At 41.0% G+C, this 19,150-nt stretch overlaps 1 protein-coding gene across 1 annotated transcript in view; it reads left to right on the top strand.

Annotated features, from left to right (window-relative positions):
* Positions 1-19,150, top strand: part of cfap54 (cilia and flagella associated protein 54) — a 199,772-nt gene that overhangs the window by 28,096 nt on the left and 152,526 nt on the right. Inside the window, exons 17-19 of the mRNA XM_039760566.1 lie at positions 11,681-11,809; positions 12,527-12,659; positions 16,752-16,838. Coding sequence (XP_039616500.1) covers positions 11,681-11,809; positions 12,527-12,659; positions 16,752-16,838 — 349 coding nt within the window. The remainder of the gene's footprint in view (positions 1-11,680; positions 11,810-12,526; positions 12,660-16,751; positions 16,839-19,150) is intronic.

The following is a 19,150-nucleotide window of genomic DNA, read 5'->3' on the forward strand; positions in this document are numbered from 1 at the left end:
GATATGGCTGGGAATTGTAATTATCTGACCCCTTAAGCTGCCCCCTAAATGCATGTGTGTGTGACACATTTCACAAAATTTTAACAATACACTTTTCAAGCTTTTCTGAGATTTATGTTTTCATCAGTATACAATACACTATGAATAAGGCATAAGCTATAAACGTATACACATATTTACTTGTGCGCCATGCGCCATCGTGTAAGGCGTGCACCCTCATTTTTACAAAGAAAATCGCAAAAATCATTTTACCCTGTGTATGACGTGCGCTGTGATTGTATAGGAAGCGTTTAGAGAGAGAGAGTGCGATCGAGAGAGAGCGTGAGTACACAAGCAAGCAAGCTAGAGAGAGAGAGCAAGTGAGCGAGAGAGAGAGAGCGCGAGAGTGTAAGCCAGCGAGCAAGAGAGAGAGCGAGCGAGCGAGCCCAAGCAAAAGAAGAAGTAAAATTACATTTTCTCGTGTATGATGCACACCTCATTTTCTAATGCTAATTTTCGGGAAAAAATGTGCGCGTGGTACACGTGTAAATACGGTACTTAGGACGAGTAATATTTAACTAGCCATAATGGCATATTCTGCCATCTGTGTAAAGAAGGCTGTAATATTTGATGGATGCACGGTGTTTAAGGCTGTAGCACAAAAGTAGGCTGAGAAAATGGATAAAAACATTTGCATACTTCTACAGGTATGTATACACTTAACCTTTACAAAAAGCTTTTTGTATATACTTATAAGGTTATGTAACTCCTTATTGAATTAAAGGACATATTTAAGCAGAACATACTGCTTTGTACACAATGGTTTGGGTTAACATTCTGTTTTCATTGTGAATTAATTTTTCTTGTCTTTCTTTGAGCTTTTATTCTAGACCAAGTAACATATACCTCATATACCAGTAACAAAAAATAAACACCAAAAAATTTGTAACATTTGATGAACAATGGGGCTGGAGAACTTAGGCACATGTTCTTGCATGATGAAATGTAGTATAAGAATAAATGCACGAATTTGGTTATAAAAGTGCACATCCTTATCAGCTTTTAAATACCGTATGTATTATTCGTATGGGTTATCCAAACTGAAGATTCTGTGTTTATCCCACTATTTATACGTACATTCATTTCTGAATATTTCTAGCCTTATTTCATTCATTTTCATTCGTTTCTAGTCTTATGCTATATGCTACTTTGGAACATACACACAACATTCAAAGTAATGAACTCTTAAGTGTTATCCATGCATAGATTTTTGGATGGACAAGTTGAATTCATTAAAATTTCAAATGTCACAAACGCCTGATGCTTTCATTTTCAAACATAAACAGTATCTTTGTGAAATGAAACTTTTCAACTTCAAATGATAGTTTCAGAATTCCCATAAAACTGCCTTTGTTCTGTTGTTTTCCATCCACCTCACATACTGTACAGTAAGTGATCAGACTTTGCTATTGTTTATCCTTGTATACTAATCCAGAATTAGCCATCGAAATAGACTGTAAATGCATGAATTACTTCTAACTGGAAAGAGAACCACATTCTCCCCTGTTACCATTCAAATATGTGTTGCTTGTGCTTTCACTTTGTTTGTCGTGTTTTGGTTGGTTCACTAGAAACATTACCATCCATCCATTATCCAACCCGCTATATCCTAAGTACAGAGTCACGGGGGCCTGCTGGAGCCAATCCCAGCCAACACAGGCTTCAAAAACTCAACAAATGACAGAGATTTAGTGTTTGCTGATTTGTTTTCAGCAATGAAGTAAGTTGTTTTAACAGGCCCGCTAACAACATATCTCTACAATTATGTACTCCCATTAGCACATTACAATGCTTAACTTATCTCTGGAGCGGTTTCTCTCGTGCATCAAATGATTGGGAGCTGAGCCACACAAGTGTCTAGCCACTGTGGACACTTTCAAGTATGGCCAAAATAAATTAGATTTTTTAATGACTATATGGAGCAACTCATTTTGGAATAGCCTCCAATCAACTCTGAACTGGCCAAGGGTTGGGCAGACAGACAGACAGACAGACAGACAGACAGACAGACAGACAGACAGATAGATAGATAGATAGATAGATAGATAGATAGATAGATAGATAGATAGATACTTTATTAATCCCAAGGGGAAATTAACATAGTCCAGCAACAGCAAGCTGATATAAAAAACAATATTAAATTAAAGAGTAATAAAAATGCAGGTAAAAGCAGACAATAACTTTGAATAATGTTAGCGTTTACCCCCCGGGTAGAATTGAAGAGTCGCATAGTGTGGGGGAGGAACGATCTCCTCAGTCTGTCAGTGGAGCAGGACAGTGACAGCAGTTTGTCACTGAAGCTGCTCCCCTGTCTGGAGATGACACTGTTCAGTGGATGCAGTGGATTCTCCATGATTGACAGGAGCCTGCTCAGTGCCTGTCGCACTGTCACGGATGTCAAACTGTCCAGCTCCATGTCTACAATAGAGCCTGCCTTCCTCACAAGTCTGTTCAGGTGTGAGACGTCCTTCTTCTTTATGCTCCCTCCCCAGCACACCACCACGTAGAAGAGGGAACTCGCCACAACCGTCTGGTAGAACATCTGCAGCATCTTATTGCAGATGTTGAAGGACTCCAGCATTCTAAGGAAGTATAGTCGGCTCTGACCTTTCTTACACAGAGCATCAGTAATGGCAGTCCAGTCCAATTTATCATCCAGCAGCACACACAGTCTCCTCTGATGATCACGGGGTCCACGAGGGGCATGGGCCTCCTAAAATCCACCACCAGTTCCTTGGTCTTGCTGGTGTTCAGGTGTAAGTGGTTTGAGTCGCACCATTTAACAAAGTCCTTGATTAGGTTCCTGTACTCCTCCTCCTACCCACTCCTGATGCAGCCCATGATAGCAGTGTCATCAGCGAACTTTTGCACGTGGCAGGACTCTGAATTGTATTGGAAGTCTGATGTATATAGGCTGAACAGGACCAGAGAAAGTACAGTCCCCTGCGACGCTCCTGTGTTGCTGACCACAATGTCAGACCTGTAGTTCCCGAGATGCACATACTGAGGTCTGTCTGTAAGATAGTCCACGATCCATGCCACCAGGTGTGAATCTACTCCCATCTCTGTCAGCTTGTCCCTAAGGAGCAGAGGTTGGATGGTGTTGAAGGAGCTAGATAAATCCAAAAACATAATTCTTACAGCACCACTGCCTCTGTCCAGGTGGGAGAGGGATCGGTGTAGCATATAGATGATGGCATCCTCCACTCCCACCTTCTCCTGGTATGCGAACTGCAGAGGGTCGAGGGCGTGGCGGACCTGTGGCCTCAGGTGGTGAAGCAGCAGCCACTCCATGGTCTTCATCACATGTGACATCAGAGCAACAGGCCGGAAGTCATTCAGCTCACTAGGATGTGATACCTTTGGGACAGGGGTGATGCAAGATGTTTTCTAAAGCCTCGGGACTCTCCCTTGTTCCAGGCTCAGGCTGAAGATGCGCTATAGAGGACTCCCCAGTTCCAGCGCACAGGCCTTCAGCAGTCGTGGCGATACACCATCTGGACCCGCTGCTTTGCTGGCACAAAGTCTCCTCAGCACTCTGCTCACCTGTATGCTGTAACTATGGGTGGGGATGTTTCTCCTATGCTGGTATCAGCAGAAGGATGGTTGGAGGATGCAGTACTCCAAGGTGAGAGTGGGTTAGGGTGGTCAAACCTGTTAAAGAAGTTGTTCATTTGGTTTGCTCTCTCCACGTCTCTCTCGATGGTGGCACCCGCTTCGAGCTGCAGCCAGTGATGATCTTCATCCCATCCCACACTTCCTTCATGCTGTTATTCTGCAACTTCTGCTCCAGCTTTCTCCTATACTGCTCCTTCGCCACCCTGAACTGGACTTGGAGTTCCTTCTGCACGCTTGAGCTCATGCTGATCACCGCCTTTAAAAGCCCTTTTCTTCTGGTTCAAAAGGCCCTTGATGTCACTTGTAATCCATGGCTTGTTGTTAGCATAGTAGTGTACTGTTCTTATTGGAACTACGATGTCCATACAGAAGTTGATGTAATCAGTAGTGCAGTCAAAAACCTCCTCAATGTTCTCACTATGTGACCCCTGCAGGATATCCCAGTCTGTAGTTCCAAAGCAGTCTCTCAGAGCCTGCTCTGCCTTAGGACACCACTTCCTAAATGATTGTGTAGTTGTAGGTAGCGCCCTCACTCTTGGTTTGTAGTGAGGCTGAAGCAGAACCAGGTTATGATCCGCTTTTCCAAGCGCAGGCAGCGGGGTGGCGCTGTATGCATCTTTAACGTTTGCATACAGTAGGTCAATAGTCCTATTTCTCCGGGTGTTACAATCCACATACTGGGGGAAGGCAGGTAATGTTTTGTCCAGCATTACATGGTTAAAGTCTCCAGAGATTAGCACAAGTGCCTCAGGGTGCTGTGTTTGTAACTTAACAACCGCGGAATGGATGACGTCACTTGCTAGCTCTGCATTCGCTTGAGGGGGGATGTAAACAATAAAAACAATGACATGTCCAAACTCTCTGGGCAAGTAATAGGGACGCAGACTTACGGCCAACAGTTCGATGTCCTTGCAGCAAGTGGAGATTTTAATGTTTACATGTCCAGAGTTGCACCATCTTGCATTGACATACAGAGTGACACCCCCTTCTTTCTGCTTCCCACAGGTATTTGCATCTCTGTCTGCTCTAACTGTGCTAAACCCGGGTATCTCCATGTTAGCATCTGGGATGTTAGTTGATAGCCACGTTTCACTAAAACACAGCAAACTGCATTCTCTGTAGATCCTGACATTTTTCACCAGTGCAGCCAGTTCGTCAATCTAATTTGGTAATGAGTTCACATTTCCCAGGATTACAGAAGGCACTGAAAGTTTGTAGCGCCACTTTCTCGTTAAATTCTTGGCTTTTGTCTTAGCACCGGCTCTGCTGCCCCGATACCGCCTTCTTAACGCCTTCAGGTAAATAGGGAACCACAGCGGCGTGCGCATTTGTTCTCAGCGCTTGAAGTTGACTACATGAATAGACGAGTCTCCGTGTATAAAAATTCATCTCCAAGTAGTAAAAAGTGTCCATGGAACGAGTCCACATATAAGAAAGTGGTAGGAGTTAACAGTGAAATAACGAAAAATAGAGAAAAAGGTAGAAAGATAAAGATAAAGACTTTAAAGATAAAGTCATACACAGAGCTGCTGGAAAGGCTGCCACTTGCGTTGGCGCCTGAGTCATATTTTTTCAACTGTAACCATGTTTCTAACAATTAGAGGATGAATGCAAAGCGTTCGTTTCTTTATTGGGGCAATGCATGGAACTTTCTTAAAAATGTAAAAATCTTGTCATCATTTTTAATTACTAAAATGTATATTACATGGCAAAAACATTAACAAATGTTAATTGATTGTACACTGGATTGTGTATTTTTATTTCTAAATTAATTCCACAATGATATATAAGTGGCAATGATAAAAACATTTTTGCTTAAAAGCTCAGGGTGAGAAGTCCTGTTTTATAAAAACCATGCAGGGTTTTTAAATAATACCCTTAATACCTGCTGTTCTGCACTTCAAGTGAAGCCCTGAATACTTGATTTGTAATATGTGAGGCAACATCAACATTTCTGTCATTCTGTGGAGGTTTTCCCTTCCAAACTGTTCACACTCTATAGCTAACTTTTGCCTGCAGCATGTGCTAGTGTTTGTTGTGTTGGTCTATAAGACCTCAATCCTGTCTTCTAAGTTTGCAGACTCCAAATGGTTATTCACATTGGCTTTCTTCTTGTGTACTAACATGTGGATTATTTCCATTAATCTATACTAATAAAAGGCAAAGCCCTCACTGACTCACTCACTCACTCACTCACTCACTCACTCACTCACTCACTCACTCACTCACTCACTCACTCACTCACTCACTCACTCATCACTAATTCTCCAACTTCCCGTTTAGGTAGAAGGCTGAAATTTGGCAGGCTCATTCCTTACAGCTTACTTACACAGTATCTGTGTCGTCTGTATTATGTACCACTAGCCGACGCCCGTAGTATACGGCAGTGTAAGAATAGGAACGGAAAACAGTGAGAAATCAAGAAGAAATAAATACTTCTTGAAAGATGCAGTTGTGAATAGGTGTTTTGCTGGAGACAACAGATAATGAGTCGAAAGATCTAACCCTAGAAAAAGCTACGTGCAACAGACCATGGCTGAAGAATGGTTGTTGTAGATTAACACAAATCTTTGCAAAAGTTCGTCCTTGGGGCTTGTTGATAGTCATGGAGAAGGCGAGTGTGCGTTTAAATTTAAAAGGGAGATGGGTGTCGGAAGGAAGGAGAGAGATTCTGGGAATGAAGATTGTTTCAGAATTTTGGATAGTAATCAGTTTGCACTATAATCTCTTATATATGTAATCTCATATATATTTGTTTTCTGGTTCGTCCTGCTTCCTCTTCAAACCCGGTCCCCCCACACGCACCCCACACGGCATTTCTCGATTTCTATTTCTCCTCTTCCAAACCCTTCCCCACCTGGTTCATCCTGCTTCCTCTTCAAACCAGGTCCACCCCACACACAGCCCACACGGTATTTCTCGATTCCTATTCCTCCTTCGGACTACCGTGTTCCCCGCTCCTCTCTCATGACCCCATTGGTGTCACGTCACCACTGAAGTGAAAGGTCACACGGTCAGGCTAGATATAGGGCGGTGATGTGACGTGACCGGGTTTGAAGATGAAGCAGGACGAACCAGAAGAGAAATATATATAAAAGATGTTTTTTTATTTATGGTTCCCCAAGAGACGCGGCCACTTGACAATCACCCCCAGGAACTGCCCTCCACCTTATAAATTTTAAGGGCTTTCCATAGTTCCTGGTGGTTCCTTTCAAATGCTCTAGGAAGTGTTGTATTTACTTGTGTTTTGCTCTATTTGCAGTTACTGTTATTTCCTTGATTTTAGAACCCGTGCTCTGTTTTTGACTTCACCTTCAAATTCTGTGTTGAGATGTTTGGATGACAAATTGGACTGGACTGCCAATACTGATGCTCTATGTAAGAAAGGTCAAAGCAGACTATACTTTCTGAGAAGGTTGGCATCCTTCAACATCTGCAGTAAGATGCTGCAGATGTTCTACCAGACGGTTGTGGCGAGTGCCCTCTTCTACGCGGTGGTGTGCTGGGGTGGCAGCATAAAGATGAAAGACGCCTCACGCCTGGACAAACTTGTTAAGAAGGCAGTCTCTATTGTAGGAGTAAAGTTGGACAGTTTAACATCTGTGGCAGAGCGACGGGCATTAAGCAAACTCCTGTCAGTCATGGAGAATCCACTGCATCCACTTAACAGTGTCATCTCCAGACAGAGGAGTAGCTTCAGTGACAGACTTTTGTCACTGTCCTGCTCCACTGACAGACTAAAGAGATCGTTCCTCCCCCACACTATGCGACTCTTCAATTCCACCCGGGGGAGTAAATGCGTACATTAATTTTATTTTAATTTTTTTTCATTTTTATTACTATTTAATTTAATATTGTTTCTTTGTATCAGTATACTGCTGCTGGATTATGTGAATTTCCCCTTGGGATTAATAAAGTATCTATCTATCTATCTATCTATCTATCTATCTATCTATCTATCTATCTATCTATCTATCTATCTATCTATCTATCTATCTATCTATCTATCTATCTATCTATCTATCTATCTATCTATCTATCTATCTATCTATCTATCTATCTATCTTCTGTATTGCTGTGGATTGCCTTGCCTTCTCAGGCAATTCCTTTTGTGCTTTAAGCAGCGTCTTATGCTACAAAACATTTTTGTTAAAAATAAATCTTTTATTTTATACAGATTCTTCAAGGCCTGCTTTGTTTCTTTAAGAGGGCAATTTTTGGAAGTGTTTATAAGACTCCCAGTTCACAACACAGTGACTTTTAAAGACATTGTCTCCTTGTTCCTTTAACTTTGTACCTTTTACACTGTGGGCTGATTAAGCCCAGGGGGATGGGTCCCCCTAATTGTACAGCCCCCAGTGTTATTTAAGAGGCCAGCAGAGTTAAGATGGTTTCTTTGTTTTAGCTTTAAACTTCTGATTATCTGCGGATAGATTTTTTTTTAGATAACACTAGATGTTGCTTAAAAGCTCCTTCAGAAAAGCTTGGAGTTGAGGAGATGAATCAGGGTGGAGGGTTTGACTGACACAAAGTAAAAAAAGTTAGAGAAAGAGAAATGTACAAGTAAACATAGATGATACAAGGAGTGGTTGTAGGGCTATAATGGTGCTTTATTGCTTATTTTGTCTTTTATTTGCATATTGATTTACTCCTATTGTTCATTCCTAATACTGCTTTTATTTTCAGTAACCCTTTTGTTTGGCTTTTGTCTTCTGGTGCTTATTGTAGATTTGGAATGGCTAGAGCTCTTCCTGTCTTGTTCACATATGTTAAGCTGATGGTGATGTTTTCTTGAATGAGACACCAAGCATTGTCAATCTTCATTGCTTCCTGTTACCATTGAGTGGTGAAGTGTTTATCTGTTGCCTTTCAGATGTACTTTCTTTAAGGCAGTTCACCTGCTATACTTTGAATTAAATAAATGATTCCAACACATCCATTTGTCGTTAAGCACCTAACAGAGACCATTATGAATGCAACAACCTAATTAGAAACAAAGAGTATGAACCTTGTCAAAATGTATGACATTTAAAACAAGAATGTGGTGTTTCATTTATGAACATTAAGTCTAATAAGAATTCCGCAAGAACAAATGTAATATGTGCAGTGAAATGAAGGTGCCTTTCACAAGCCTCTTTCACCCACACTAATGCCTTGTTTTTAAAAATGGAGAAAGTAGATGCCACATTTGCATAATCTCTGAGATAACAGAAGCCAATGAATGAATTGAACTTTACATTAGAATTCCACTGGTAACATTGTCATCATCATCATCCAACCCGCTATATCCTAACACAGGGTCATGGGGGTCTGGTGGAGCCAATCCCAGCCAGCACAGGGCACAAGGCAGGAACAAAGCCCGGGCAGGGCGCTAGTCCGCCGCAGTGGTAACATTGTATTAATCAGAATTACTTTTAGTAAGCCAAGGTCACTGATGCTATTGATGTCAACACCCTGAGCTTATTCAGCAGCATCTGACTCTTTAGATATTATCTGCAATTATATTGATATTTTTCAATGCTACTAGAATTTTGGCCAAATTATCATTTGACATGTTTAATCCCATGTTTATTTTGGACCGAGAGCACAACAATATTTATACAATATTGGTATACAAAATCAATTTACAAGAAAAGCAAGCCATACATTCACTAAGGGAAAACACAGAGATCATTGTCAAACCAGGCGGTAAAGGGGGTGCCTTAGTAATCATGAACACATCTGATTATATAAAAGAGGCACAGAGGCAGCATTCTAATACCACTTATTACTGCAGACTACAGGAGGACCCCACTGATGTTTACATGAAAGAACTGAAGAAATTGTCAAGCAACTTACCTGTTAACATCAAAGACCACATCAGTAGTCGAATCCCTGAGGATCCAAAAGTGGGATACTTCTACATGGTCCTCAAAATTCATAAAGATGGGAACCCAGGAAGGCCAATAATCTCAGGAATTGGCACACTGACGGAAAATATTTCAGGATGGGTTGAAAGCATTCTCAAACCACTTGCCAGAAACACACTCAGCTATGTACAGGACACCACCGACCTCCTTAAAAAACTTGCTGCCCTAGACACCATTTCTGAGGGAGCCTTCCTTGTTACAATGGATGTAGAGGCATTATACACAAACATCCCCCATGATGATGGAACTATGGCCTGTTAGACGTACCTGCAACAATATGGCTTACAAACAGAGCCAATGATACAATTGATAAAATTCATACTAATTTACAATGTGTTTTCTTTTGGTCAGGACATTTACTTACAACTAATGGGAACTGCAATGGGATGTTGTTTCGCACCCCATTACGCAAACTCATTCATGGCAAGATTAGAACAGGACTTCTAATCAACATGTGCAATAAAACCAATGCTTTACCTTCGCTACATAGATGATATTCTTATAATCTGGACCGCAAGTGAAAAAGACCTTCTTTGCTTCCATAGGAATTACAATTCATTCCACCCCAACATAAAACTTAAATTAAATTATTCACAAACAGAAATCAGCTTTCTGGACACTACCATTCGCATAAAGGATGATACCCTTATGACCTCTATTTTTCACATACCAACAGACAGACAGACATATCTAAGAAATGACAGTTTCCACCCAAAGCATATACGGAACTCCCATCATCTACAGCCAGGCGCTACATTACAATCGTATTTGCTCAGACCCAATGGATCGGGACACACAACTGCAGAAACTCAGGACAGATTTCATCAAACAAGAATACACTCCCAAATCAACAGACCTACAAATCAGGAGAGCTACAATCATACCCAGAAAAAACCTTCTGGAATACAAAGGTGCAGAAACCAAGAACCGGGTCCCACTAGTTGTAACTTATCATTAACATCTGGAAACACTTTGCAAAATTATGAAAGAGCTTCAATCCATGGTACAGAAAGACATAAACTGAAGGATATATTCCCAGAACCTCCCCTCCTTGCATACAGACAACCACCAAACCTCAAACAACTGATTGTCCGAAACTCTATGTGTGGCTCGGCAGCAAGTGGCACATCTCCCTGCCTACAGAACAGGTGTGGCACCTGTGCACATATCTACATGACAGATCAGGTAGTTACACCACATTGCCAGCAGGAGCATAAAATAAAGGGTCTGTTCACATGCAAATCTGCTAATGTGGTCTACCTAATCATGTGCATAAGGTGCCCCAACTATGTAGGGGAAACTGGTCAGACACTATGCCAGTGAATGAACTCACATAGATTTCATATTAATCAGAACAGTATTGATCTTCCTGTGGCAGCACACTTTAACAGTAATGGCCACAGCATAAAGGATCTTAGGGTCACTGTGCTTATGGGTAATTTCAAGACCCAACAGGAGCGGAGAGAATGGGAATACAAACTTATGCTTAAATTCAACACTCTACAAAATGGTCTGAATAGAGACAAGAGTTTTATGACCAGGTATGTGACTCACTGACCAGCTGACCACATCAGTGGCCTATCTTATAGACAATGCCCTTCAAAAAAACCTTACAGGACTTTCTATAGTGATGGTTATCCTATCTCTACATTTAAGTAGTTCATCGTTCTCTTCTTTCAGGGTTAATTCATCTCAGGTGTATTCATTTTGCTAACATTTGAACAAAAAGGTTTTTAAGATGAAAGAAACAAATCACTTTGCTGTTCCAATATAAGCGAGAGTATTTTTCAGTTTCTTTGTTACACCTTCCCTGATGAAGGGGCCTTAGCTGCCTCGAAAGCTTGCATTTGTAATCTATTTAGTTAGCCAATAAAAGGTGTCATTTCACCCTACTTTCTCCTGTTTCAACCTAATTTAAAATGGCTCTACACTTCCCACTTTTAAAAAATGAGTCTATCTTCTCAAAAATGGATTATGATGTATTGCTTGACAGAGTGCATTAATGGAACCCCAAAGTCTTTACTCAGCCATTTCTCCTTACAGACACAATTTCTACAATATAAATTTTATGATATGTTAATTTCCTTGTTCTATGTTCTGTTTCTTAATGTTAGAAACCTCTAACAGAGAAGCTTTCAGCTGCATATGAAATTCTGGAGCGGGCTGTGGACAACATTGTGAAATTCCGAGAGACAGCAACTTTGCCCAATGCCACTGCAATTGCTGACACCTTCCGAATGAAGGTTAGTAGGATATCGAATAAAACTGAATAAAGAAGGTACGATAATAGACACATAAAGTGAAAATCAGAAGATGTGCACATAAAAAGGTCACATACTACAGTTTAAAGTGTGCAGTGGAGAAGAACAATATGTTCTAAATGAAAACTAGAATGAGGAAAATGAAAGAATGTGATGAACATTGTTATACTAAAATGAAAAGACGGCATGGACACTTATAAAAATGGATGATGGGAGCATTTGGTGAAGCCCAGAAGTGGTTTATTAAAACGAGAAAAAATCAATTTTAAAAATTGAAAGATAGAGAATTGATTCCATCAAAGAGAATGGTGGAAATGAGCAAAAGCAAGAATATCTTGAGAGTCAAGGTCAGTAAAGTTTCCGAAGATTGGGAAAACTATTAGTTGAAAGTTTGGAAGACAGAAAGAAACAGAATACATTTTATTAAAGAAGCCTCTAGGTTATGGGGACAACGTCAGTTGGACTGCATGAATTTATACTAACAAGGATAAGGAGGAAGTTTGCTTTCTTTAAACTTGGGCAACTATGGAGAAAGCACAGCATGAAAATGAAATAAGGTGAATGCAAATCAGAAAGGGTACTTTTTTAGAAAGGGAAAAGATCTGGTCGTACTAAAGTGCTACATTCTGTGTGCAACCTCTTCATACCAAGGAAATGAAAAAAAGTGATTGGCTTATGTTTTGCATTTTTTTCAAGCAGATCCTTTGTCAGACTGAAGAGGAGAAATCTACCTGTGTTCCAACATCCTTCCAAAACCTCATCATGGACTTGCACCTAGAACTGCTCTATGTCCAGTACCGGGTGGCTGTCAAGTTGCTCCTTCTGACAGGAGGTTAGTGTAATTTTGATGCCAGAGGGTCTCCTGTTAGATATTGTAATTTCATGTTGTTCTAGGTTATGTGTAAATGACATGATTATGCAAAAACAGAATCAGCTAAGAGCTTAATAATAACTCTTACCTGCTTATTTGTTTTCTTTTGTCAGACAGAACCATTGAACGGATCTGTTCTTAAAGGGTCATGATTGTACTAGAATAGGTTCTTACACTGAGAGGCCACTTAACTGGATGTTAAATCAGTGAGAGCAACATATCAGTAGACATTGTGATTAAAGCAGCTAGGCAGGTACAGAGGGATAATGCATTCACTGATCATAGGAAAAATGAGGAACAATAAGGATTTAAGCTGCGTTGAACATGGCATGCTAGAAAGTGACAGATGTGCTGAAATGTGTGGGCATATCAATAACTGTAGCCCTTCTGTAGTTATCACATGCAATACTATTATGAGTGTATTAAGGGCGAGGCACCACCAAAATAGATTCAGCCAAGGGCAATCCTATAATGAGGAACAGATGATTGATGAAAAGAGGCTGATGTAGGCTGATACAAGTTGTGCAGAACAACCCTGGGGCTACAGTCAGTCAACTAAAAGCTGATGACAAATATCAGAAAGCTTAGGTCTTCATACCTTCTAACAATTTGGGTATGGAAGCTGAAGTACGTATTGAGTTCCACTCTGTTACTGAAATAAGGAGGAGGTTTTGTTGTAAACATTGCTCTAACAAATCTCATTCTGATTCATAATAATGAAGAGGCATCAGCTAGAAACAATCCCAAGGATACTTCCTGCACACCGTTATGCTGTGTATTTTCATTTGATCTCTTAACCGTACTCACTTTTAAATGCCACAGTATGTATCAACGTCATTGTCAGTGAGGCTTGTCCTTTCATGGAAGCAGTTTACTTTTCTTCTAGTAGGCTGGTTCAGTGACAATGCCACACGCCTAGGTAACTTTCATAGTGGTTTCAAGAACATGACAGCAAATGCAATGTTAATGCAGTGGCTTCTTCACCCACTTAATGTCTATCCAATTAAGCATCTGTATGATGAGATGGAACAAGTTATGTGAATAAGAGGTCCGCCACCAGCTGATTTGTAATAACAGTGGGGTACATCGGAAAGGATATAGGTAGCAAGTCCTGTGCCATATTTTTGACAGCTTTATGAGCCCCTGCTATATTTTCTGTGAGCACCAGCTTCCAGTTATGTAGGTGTGCCAAAGTGGACACTCTATGCATATGTTGTGGTTGTGGGCCAATGTTGGTGTTTTTAATATTGGCAATACAGCCTGGCAGGCTTAAAAGTGTTGCACTATGAAAGAAAGAAAGAAAGAAAGAAAGAAAGAAAGAAAGAAAGAAAGAAAGAAAGAAAGAAAGAAAGAAAGAAAGAAAGAAAGAAAGAAAGAAAGAAAGAAAGAAAGAAAGAAAGAAAGAAAGAAAGATCTTTATTAATCCAAAGGGAAAATTCACATACTCCAGCAGCAGCATACTGATAAAGAACAATATTAAATTAAAGAGTGATAAAAATGCAGGTAAAAGAGACAATAACTTTGTATAATGTTAACGTTTATTCCCCCGGGGGTGGAATTTAAGAGTTGCATAATGTGGGGGAGGAACAATCTCCTCAGTCTGCCAGTGAAGCAGGACAGTAACAGCAGTTTCCGAGATGCACATGCTGAGGTCTGTCTGTAAGATAGTCCACGATCAATGCTACCAGGTATGAATCTACTCCCATCTCTGTCAGCTTGTCCCTAAGGAGCAGAGGTTGGATGGTGTTGAAGGCACTAGAGAAGTCCAGGAACATAATTCTCACAACACCATTGCCTCTGTCCAAATGGGAGAGGGATCGGTATAGCATATAGATGATGGCATCCTTCGCCCCCACCTTCTCCTGGTATGTGAACTGCAGAGGGTCAAGGGCGTGGCAGACCTGTGGCCTCAGGTGGTGAAGCAGCAGCCGCTCCATGGTCTTCATCACATGTGACATCAGAGCAACAGGCTAGAAGTCGTTCAGCTCACTAGGAGGTGATACCTTTGGGACTGGGGTGATGCAAGATGTTTTCCAAAGCCTCGGGACTCTCCCCTGTTCCAGGCTCAGGTTGAAGATGCACTGTAGAGGACTCCCCAGCTCCAACACACAGGCCTTCAGCAGTCATGGTGATAATCCATGTGGACCCACTGCTTTGCTGGCACAAAGTCTCCTCAGCGCTCTGCTTACCTGTGCTGCTGTAATTGTGGGTTGGGGGAAACTCTTTTCTATGCTGGTATCAGCAGAAGGATGGGTGGAGGGTGCAGTACTCCAAAGAAAGAGTGGGTTAGGGTGGTCAAACCTGTTGAAGAAGTTGTTCATCTGGTTTTCTCTCTCTACGTCTCTCTCGATGGTGGCACCCCGCTTCTAGCTGCAACCAGTGATGTTCTTCATCCCATCCCACACTTCCTTCATGCTGTTATTCTGCAGCTTCTGCTCCAGCTTTCTCCTCTACTGCTCCTTCGCCGACCTGAGCTGGACTCGGAGTTCCTTCTGCACGTGCTTGAGCTCATGCTAATCATCACTTTTAAAAGCCCTTTTCTTCTGGTTCAAGAGGCCCTTGATGTCATTTGTAATCCATGACTTGTTGTTAGCATAGCAGCGTACTGTTCTTACCGGAACTACAATGTCCATACAGAAGTTGATGTAATCAGTAATGCAGTCAACAACCTCCTCAATGTTCTCACTATGTGACCCCTGCAGGATATCCCAGTCCGTAGTTCCAAAGCAGTCTCTCAGAGCCTGCTCTGCCTCAGGGGACCACTTCCTGAATGAGCGTGTGGTTGTAGGAAGCTCCCTCACTCTTGGTTTGTAGTGATGCTGAAGCAGAACAAGGTTATGATCTGCTTTCCCAAGTGCAGGCAGCAGAGTGGCGCTGTATGAGTCTTTAACGTTTGCATACAGTAGGTCAATAGTTCTGTTTCCCCGGGTGTTACAATCCACATACTGGGAGAAGGCAGGTAATGTTTTGTCCAGCGTTACATGGTTAAAGTCTCCAGTGATTAGCACAAGCGCCTCAGGGTGCTGTGTTTGTAGTTTAGCAACAGTGGAATGGATGATGTCACTCGCCATCTCCACGTCCACCCGAGGAGGGATGTAAACAATAACAACAATGACGTGTCCAAACTCTCTGGGCAAGTAATAGGGACGCAAACTTACGGCCAACAGTTCGATGTCCCTGCAGCAAGTGGAGATTTTAACGTTTACATGTCCAGAGTTGCACCACCTTGACATAGAGAGCGACTCTTCCTCCTTTCTGCTTCCCGCAAGTACTTGCGTCTCTGTCCGCTCTAACTGTGCTAAACCCGGGTAGCTCCATGTTAGCATTTGGGATGTTAGTTGTTAGCCACATTTTACTAAACACAACAAACTGCATTCTCTGTAGGTCCTGACATTTTTCACCAGTGCAGCCAGTTCATCGATCTTATTTCGTAGTGAGTTCACATTTCAGGATCACAGAAGGCACCGAAGGTTTGTAGCGCCACTTTCTCGCTAGACGCTTGGCTTTTATCTTAGCACCGGCTCTGCTGCCACGATACCACCTTCTTACCTCGTCGGGTAAATAGGGAACCACACCGGCAGAAAGCAGAAAAATTAAACATTGAAATCATTTTAAATTAGATACTGTAATTTATTAGATTTAATTTATTAGAGCACTTAAATAGTGACTTAATGGGGACACAGTACAGATCGCAAATTGATTTCTTCAGTGTCAGTGTTATGAAAAGTGCTCCTCTTGCTAGTGCTTACTATGTGAGACTCTAAATGCAAACAATGAATGAGAGAAAGGTACAGAGAGTCCTCATGAGAAAACAAAATAAATGTAAAGATGTGGTATTGTACTGGTGAGAAAGGATATTTCAACATTCTTGGGACAAGTAAGCATTTAAGCTGTCTCTCACAATTAAAATGGCCTCCTCTACTTTTTTTTTTGCCATTCTTCCCAGATTATTTTGGATCCACTATACACCTGTGTTTATGAGTGTGTTTTCTGTTAGGTATATTGTAAACTTTTTAAATTTAACCCTCTGTGTCCTGCTTGATTCTTGTGTAGAAGGGCCAGTGGTGGAATGTAAGAACGAACATGTGCCGAAATTCTCTGCCTGGACAGAGTCCCAAAAATCTAACAGTATACTTACAGGTAGGAAACATAGTTGGTTTACACTATATTTTTAGATTGTAAACAATGACTTGCTGCAAATAAAAAACAAATCAAATTTTGTAATAAGTATGTTTTTTCAAATCTACAACATGCTATGAATATTCTAATCTTTTGCAGTTTTTCAGCAACTGAAGTGACTAGACTGCAGTAATCTATGGAATATAGTGTACCTCACTTTCTTGTAGTACAATGCATCACTATCTTGAGTTAAATACTGGAATGTATTAAAAATTAATTAACGCAGTTATTTCTTTGTTTGTTTGTATGTTTATTGTTGTTTCTGTAACAATGTTATTAAAACATATTTTTCTGAGGTATTCATATCTGAGAAAGTAGATAACCTCCCAGCAGTAAAAGGGACTAATAAGGAGGCAAATGAGTGATTTGAAAATTGAAGAGAGAGAAGTGCTGCTTTGATTAAATAGACTAACATCAAACTGTGCTCTGGTAGTGCTCCTCCTGCTCCTCCTCACACAAAGAAGCAGTTGAGTCGATGCCTTTCTACAGCCCTGTCTAACTCTCCTTGTGTAATGGCCCATCTCCTGGTATCTCCTCCTTGCTCTTGAGACTGTACTGGGAGAAACAGCAAACCTTTTAGTGATATGTGATATGTGCCATCCTGCAAGACTTGGACTACCTGTGCAACCTGAATCTGCTACATGTACCACCTCATGCTACCAGTAGTGACAAGGTTGCAAGCAAAATGCAAAACTAGAGAAGAACCAGTCAGGAAGGACAAGGAGAGAGCAATTGTCTGTGGTCACCACCTGAAAAACCATTTATTTTTTCAGGGATGTCTTGCTGTTGCCTCTCCAGTGTACCTGTTGTCACTTTCATTTGCGTCAAAGCAGGTGAAGTTGATTCACAATCACTTATGCTTCCTGCTTGGACAGATTGATAGCCTTGAACCTTAATTGACTTGGTGTTAGACTGTAACAATTAAGTGTTGTCTTAAATTTTTCAAGCAGTATATATAAATGATTTAGATAGGGATATAAGTAACAGGCTGGTTAAGTTTGCAGATGATACCAAGCTAGGAGAATTGGAAATCCGTTGAGTCATTTCAAAGGGACAGGCTTGGGCAGATTTGTGCCAGATGAAATTTATTATAACTCAATGTAAATTGTTGAGTGTAGAAAGTAAAATTGTTTGCTTTGAATACACAAAGGAACATCTGAAAGGTGAAAGTATACCTTAGAAGAAGGATTTAGGAGTCATAGTGGACTTGACACTGTAAGCTGCCAGACAGTGTTCAAAAGCCATTAAGAAGACTAACAGAATTTTAGATTATATAGTGTTAGCTGTCTCCCATGGCATCCGCCTACGTAGTGAAACGGGACAGACTTTAAAAATCAATAAACAAACAGGTATCACTAGCTAAGTGCAGGCAAGGTACAAAACGTGGCTAGAGGTAGAGCAGAAGGACTCCACCCTCCTCACCACTCCTGACGTCACGCTTCCCCCTCCCCTTGGCCCACAGCCTCTGTCTCGGATCGGTGCGAATAAATCACTCATGTAAGCGAATTATGATACTAAGCTCGATGACAGAAGTCACAAAATCAACAGGAATGTTCAAGCAATTTATAGAAAAAACCCAATCTAAATCTTTTAAGTAGTTCTCTCATGAAAAACAGACAGACAGACATTGGATTTTATATATATATATATACATATATATATATATATATATATATATAGCGACCCAACATTTGCGCGATAGACATATCCGCGCCGACAAAATAGCGCTGATTAAAACGCGGCGTCAAAATCGCGCCGACAAAATTGCAAAAGTTTCATTAAATATGAATAACTAGTTTAAAGCATATATAATAATGTTTATTTTAGAAGTCAATATTATGAGACGTGGCATGCCATCAGCACGGCACGCAGCTAGTCCTTAAGATCACGCCCTGCATATGTAGGAAGAATTGCAGCAAGGGCGTCCCACTTTCTTGGCCTCTCTCGCGATTTTGTCGTGGTGATTTTGTCGGCACGCATTTGTCAAAAACCAGTTAGCGGGTTTGTGGGCACTCATTTGTCTATCGCGCTTTTGTCAGTGAACCATATATATATATATATATATACAGTATATATATATATATATATAGAGAGAGAGAGAGATGATGTGTGCAGTACAAGTCTAAGGATGTTTTGCTCAAACTTTATAACTCACTGTTGGGCCTAATCTGGAGAACTGATTACAGTTTTGGTCTCCAGGCTACAAAAAGGACAGAGCAGCACTAGAAAAAGTCCAGAGTAGAGCGCTTAAGCTGATTTCAGGGATACAGGGG

This window comes from Polypterus senegalus, chromosome 8 (assembly GCF_016835505.1).
Source record: "Polypterus senegalus isolate Bchr_013 chromosome 8, ASM1683550v1, whole genome shotgun sequence".
In the NCBI taxonomy this organism is placed as follows: domain Eukaryota; kingdom Metazoa; phylum Chordata; class Cladistia; order Polypteriformes; family Polypteridae; genus Polypterus; species Polypterus senegalus.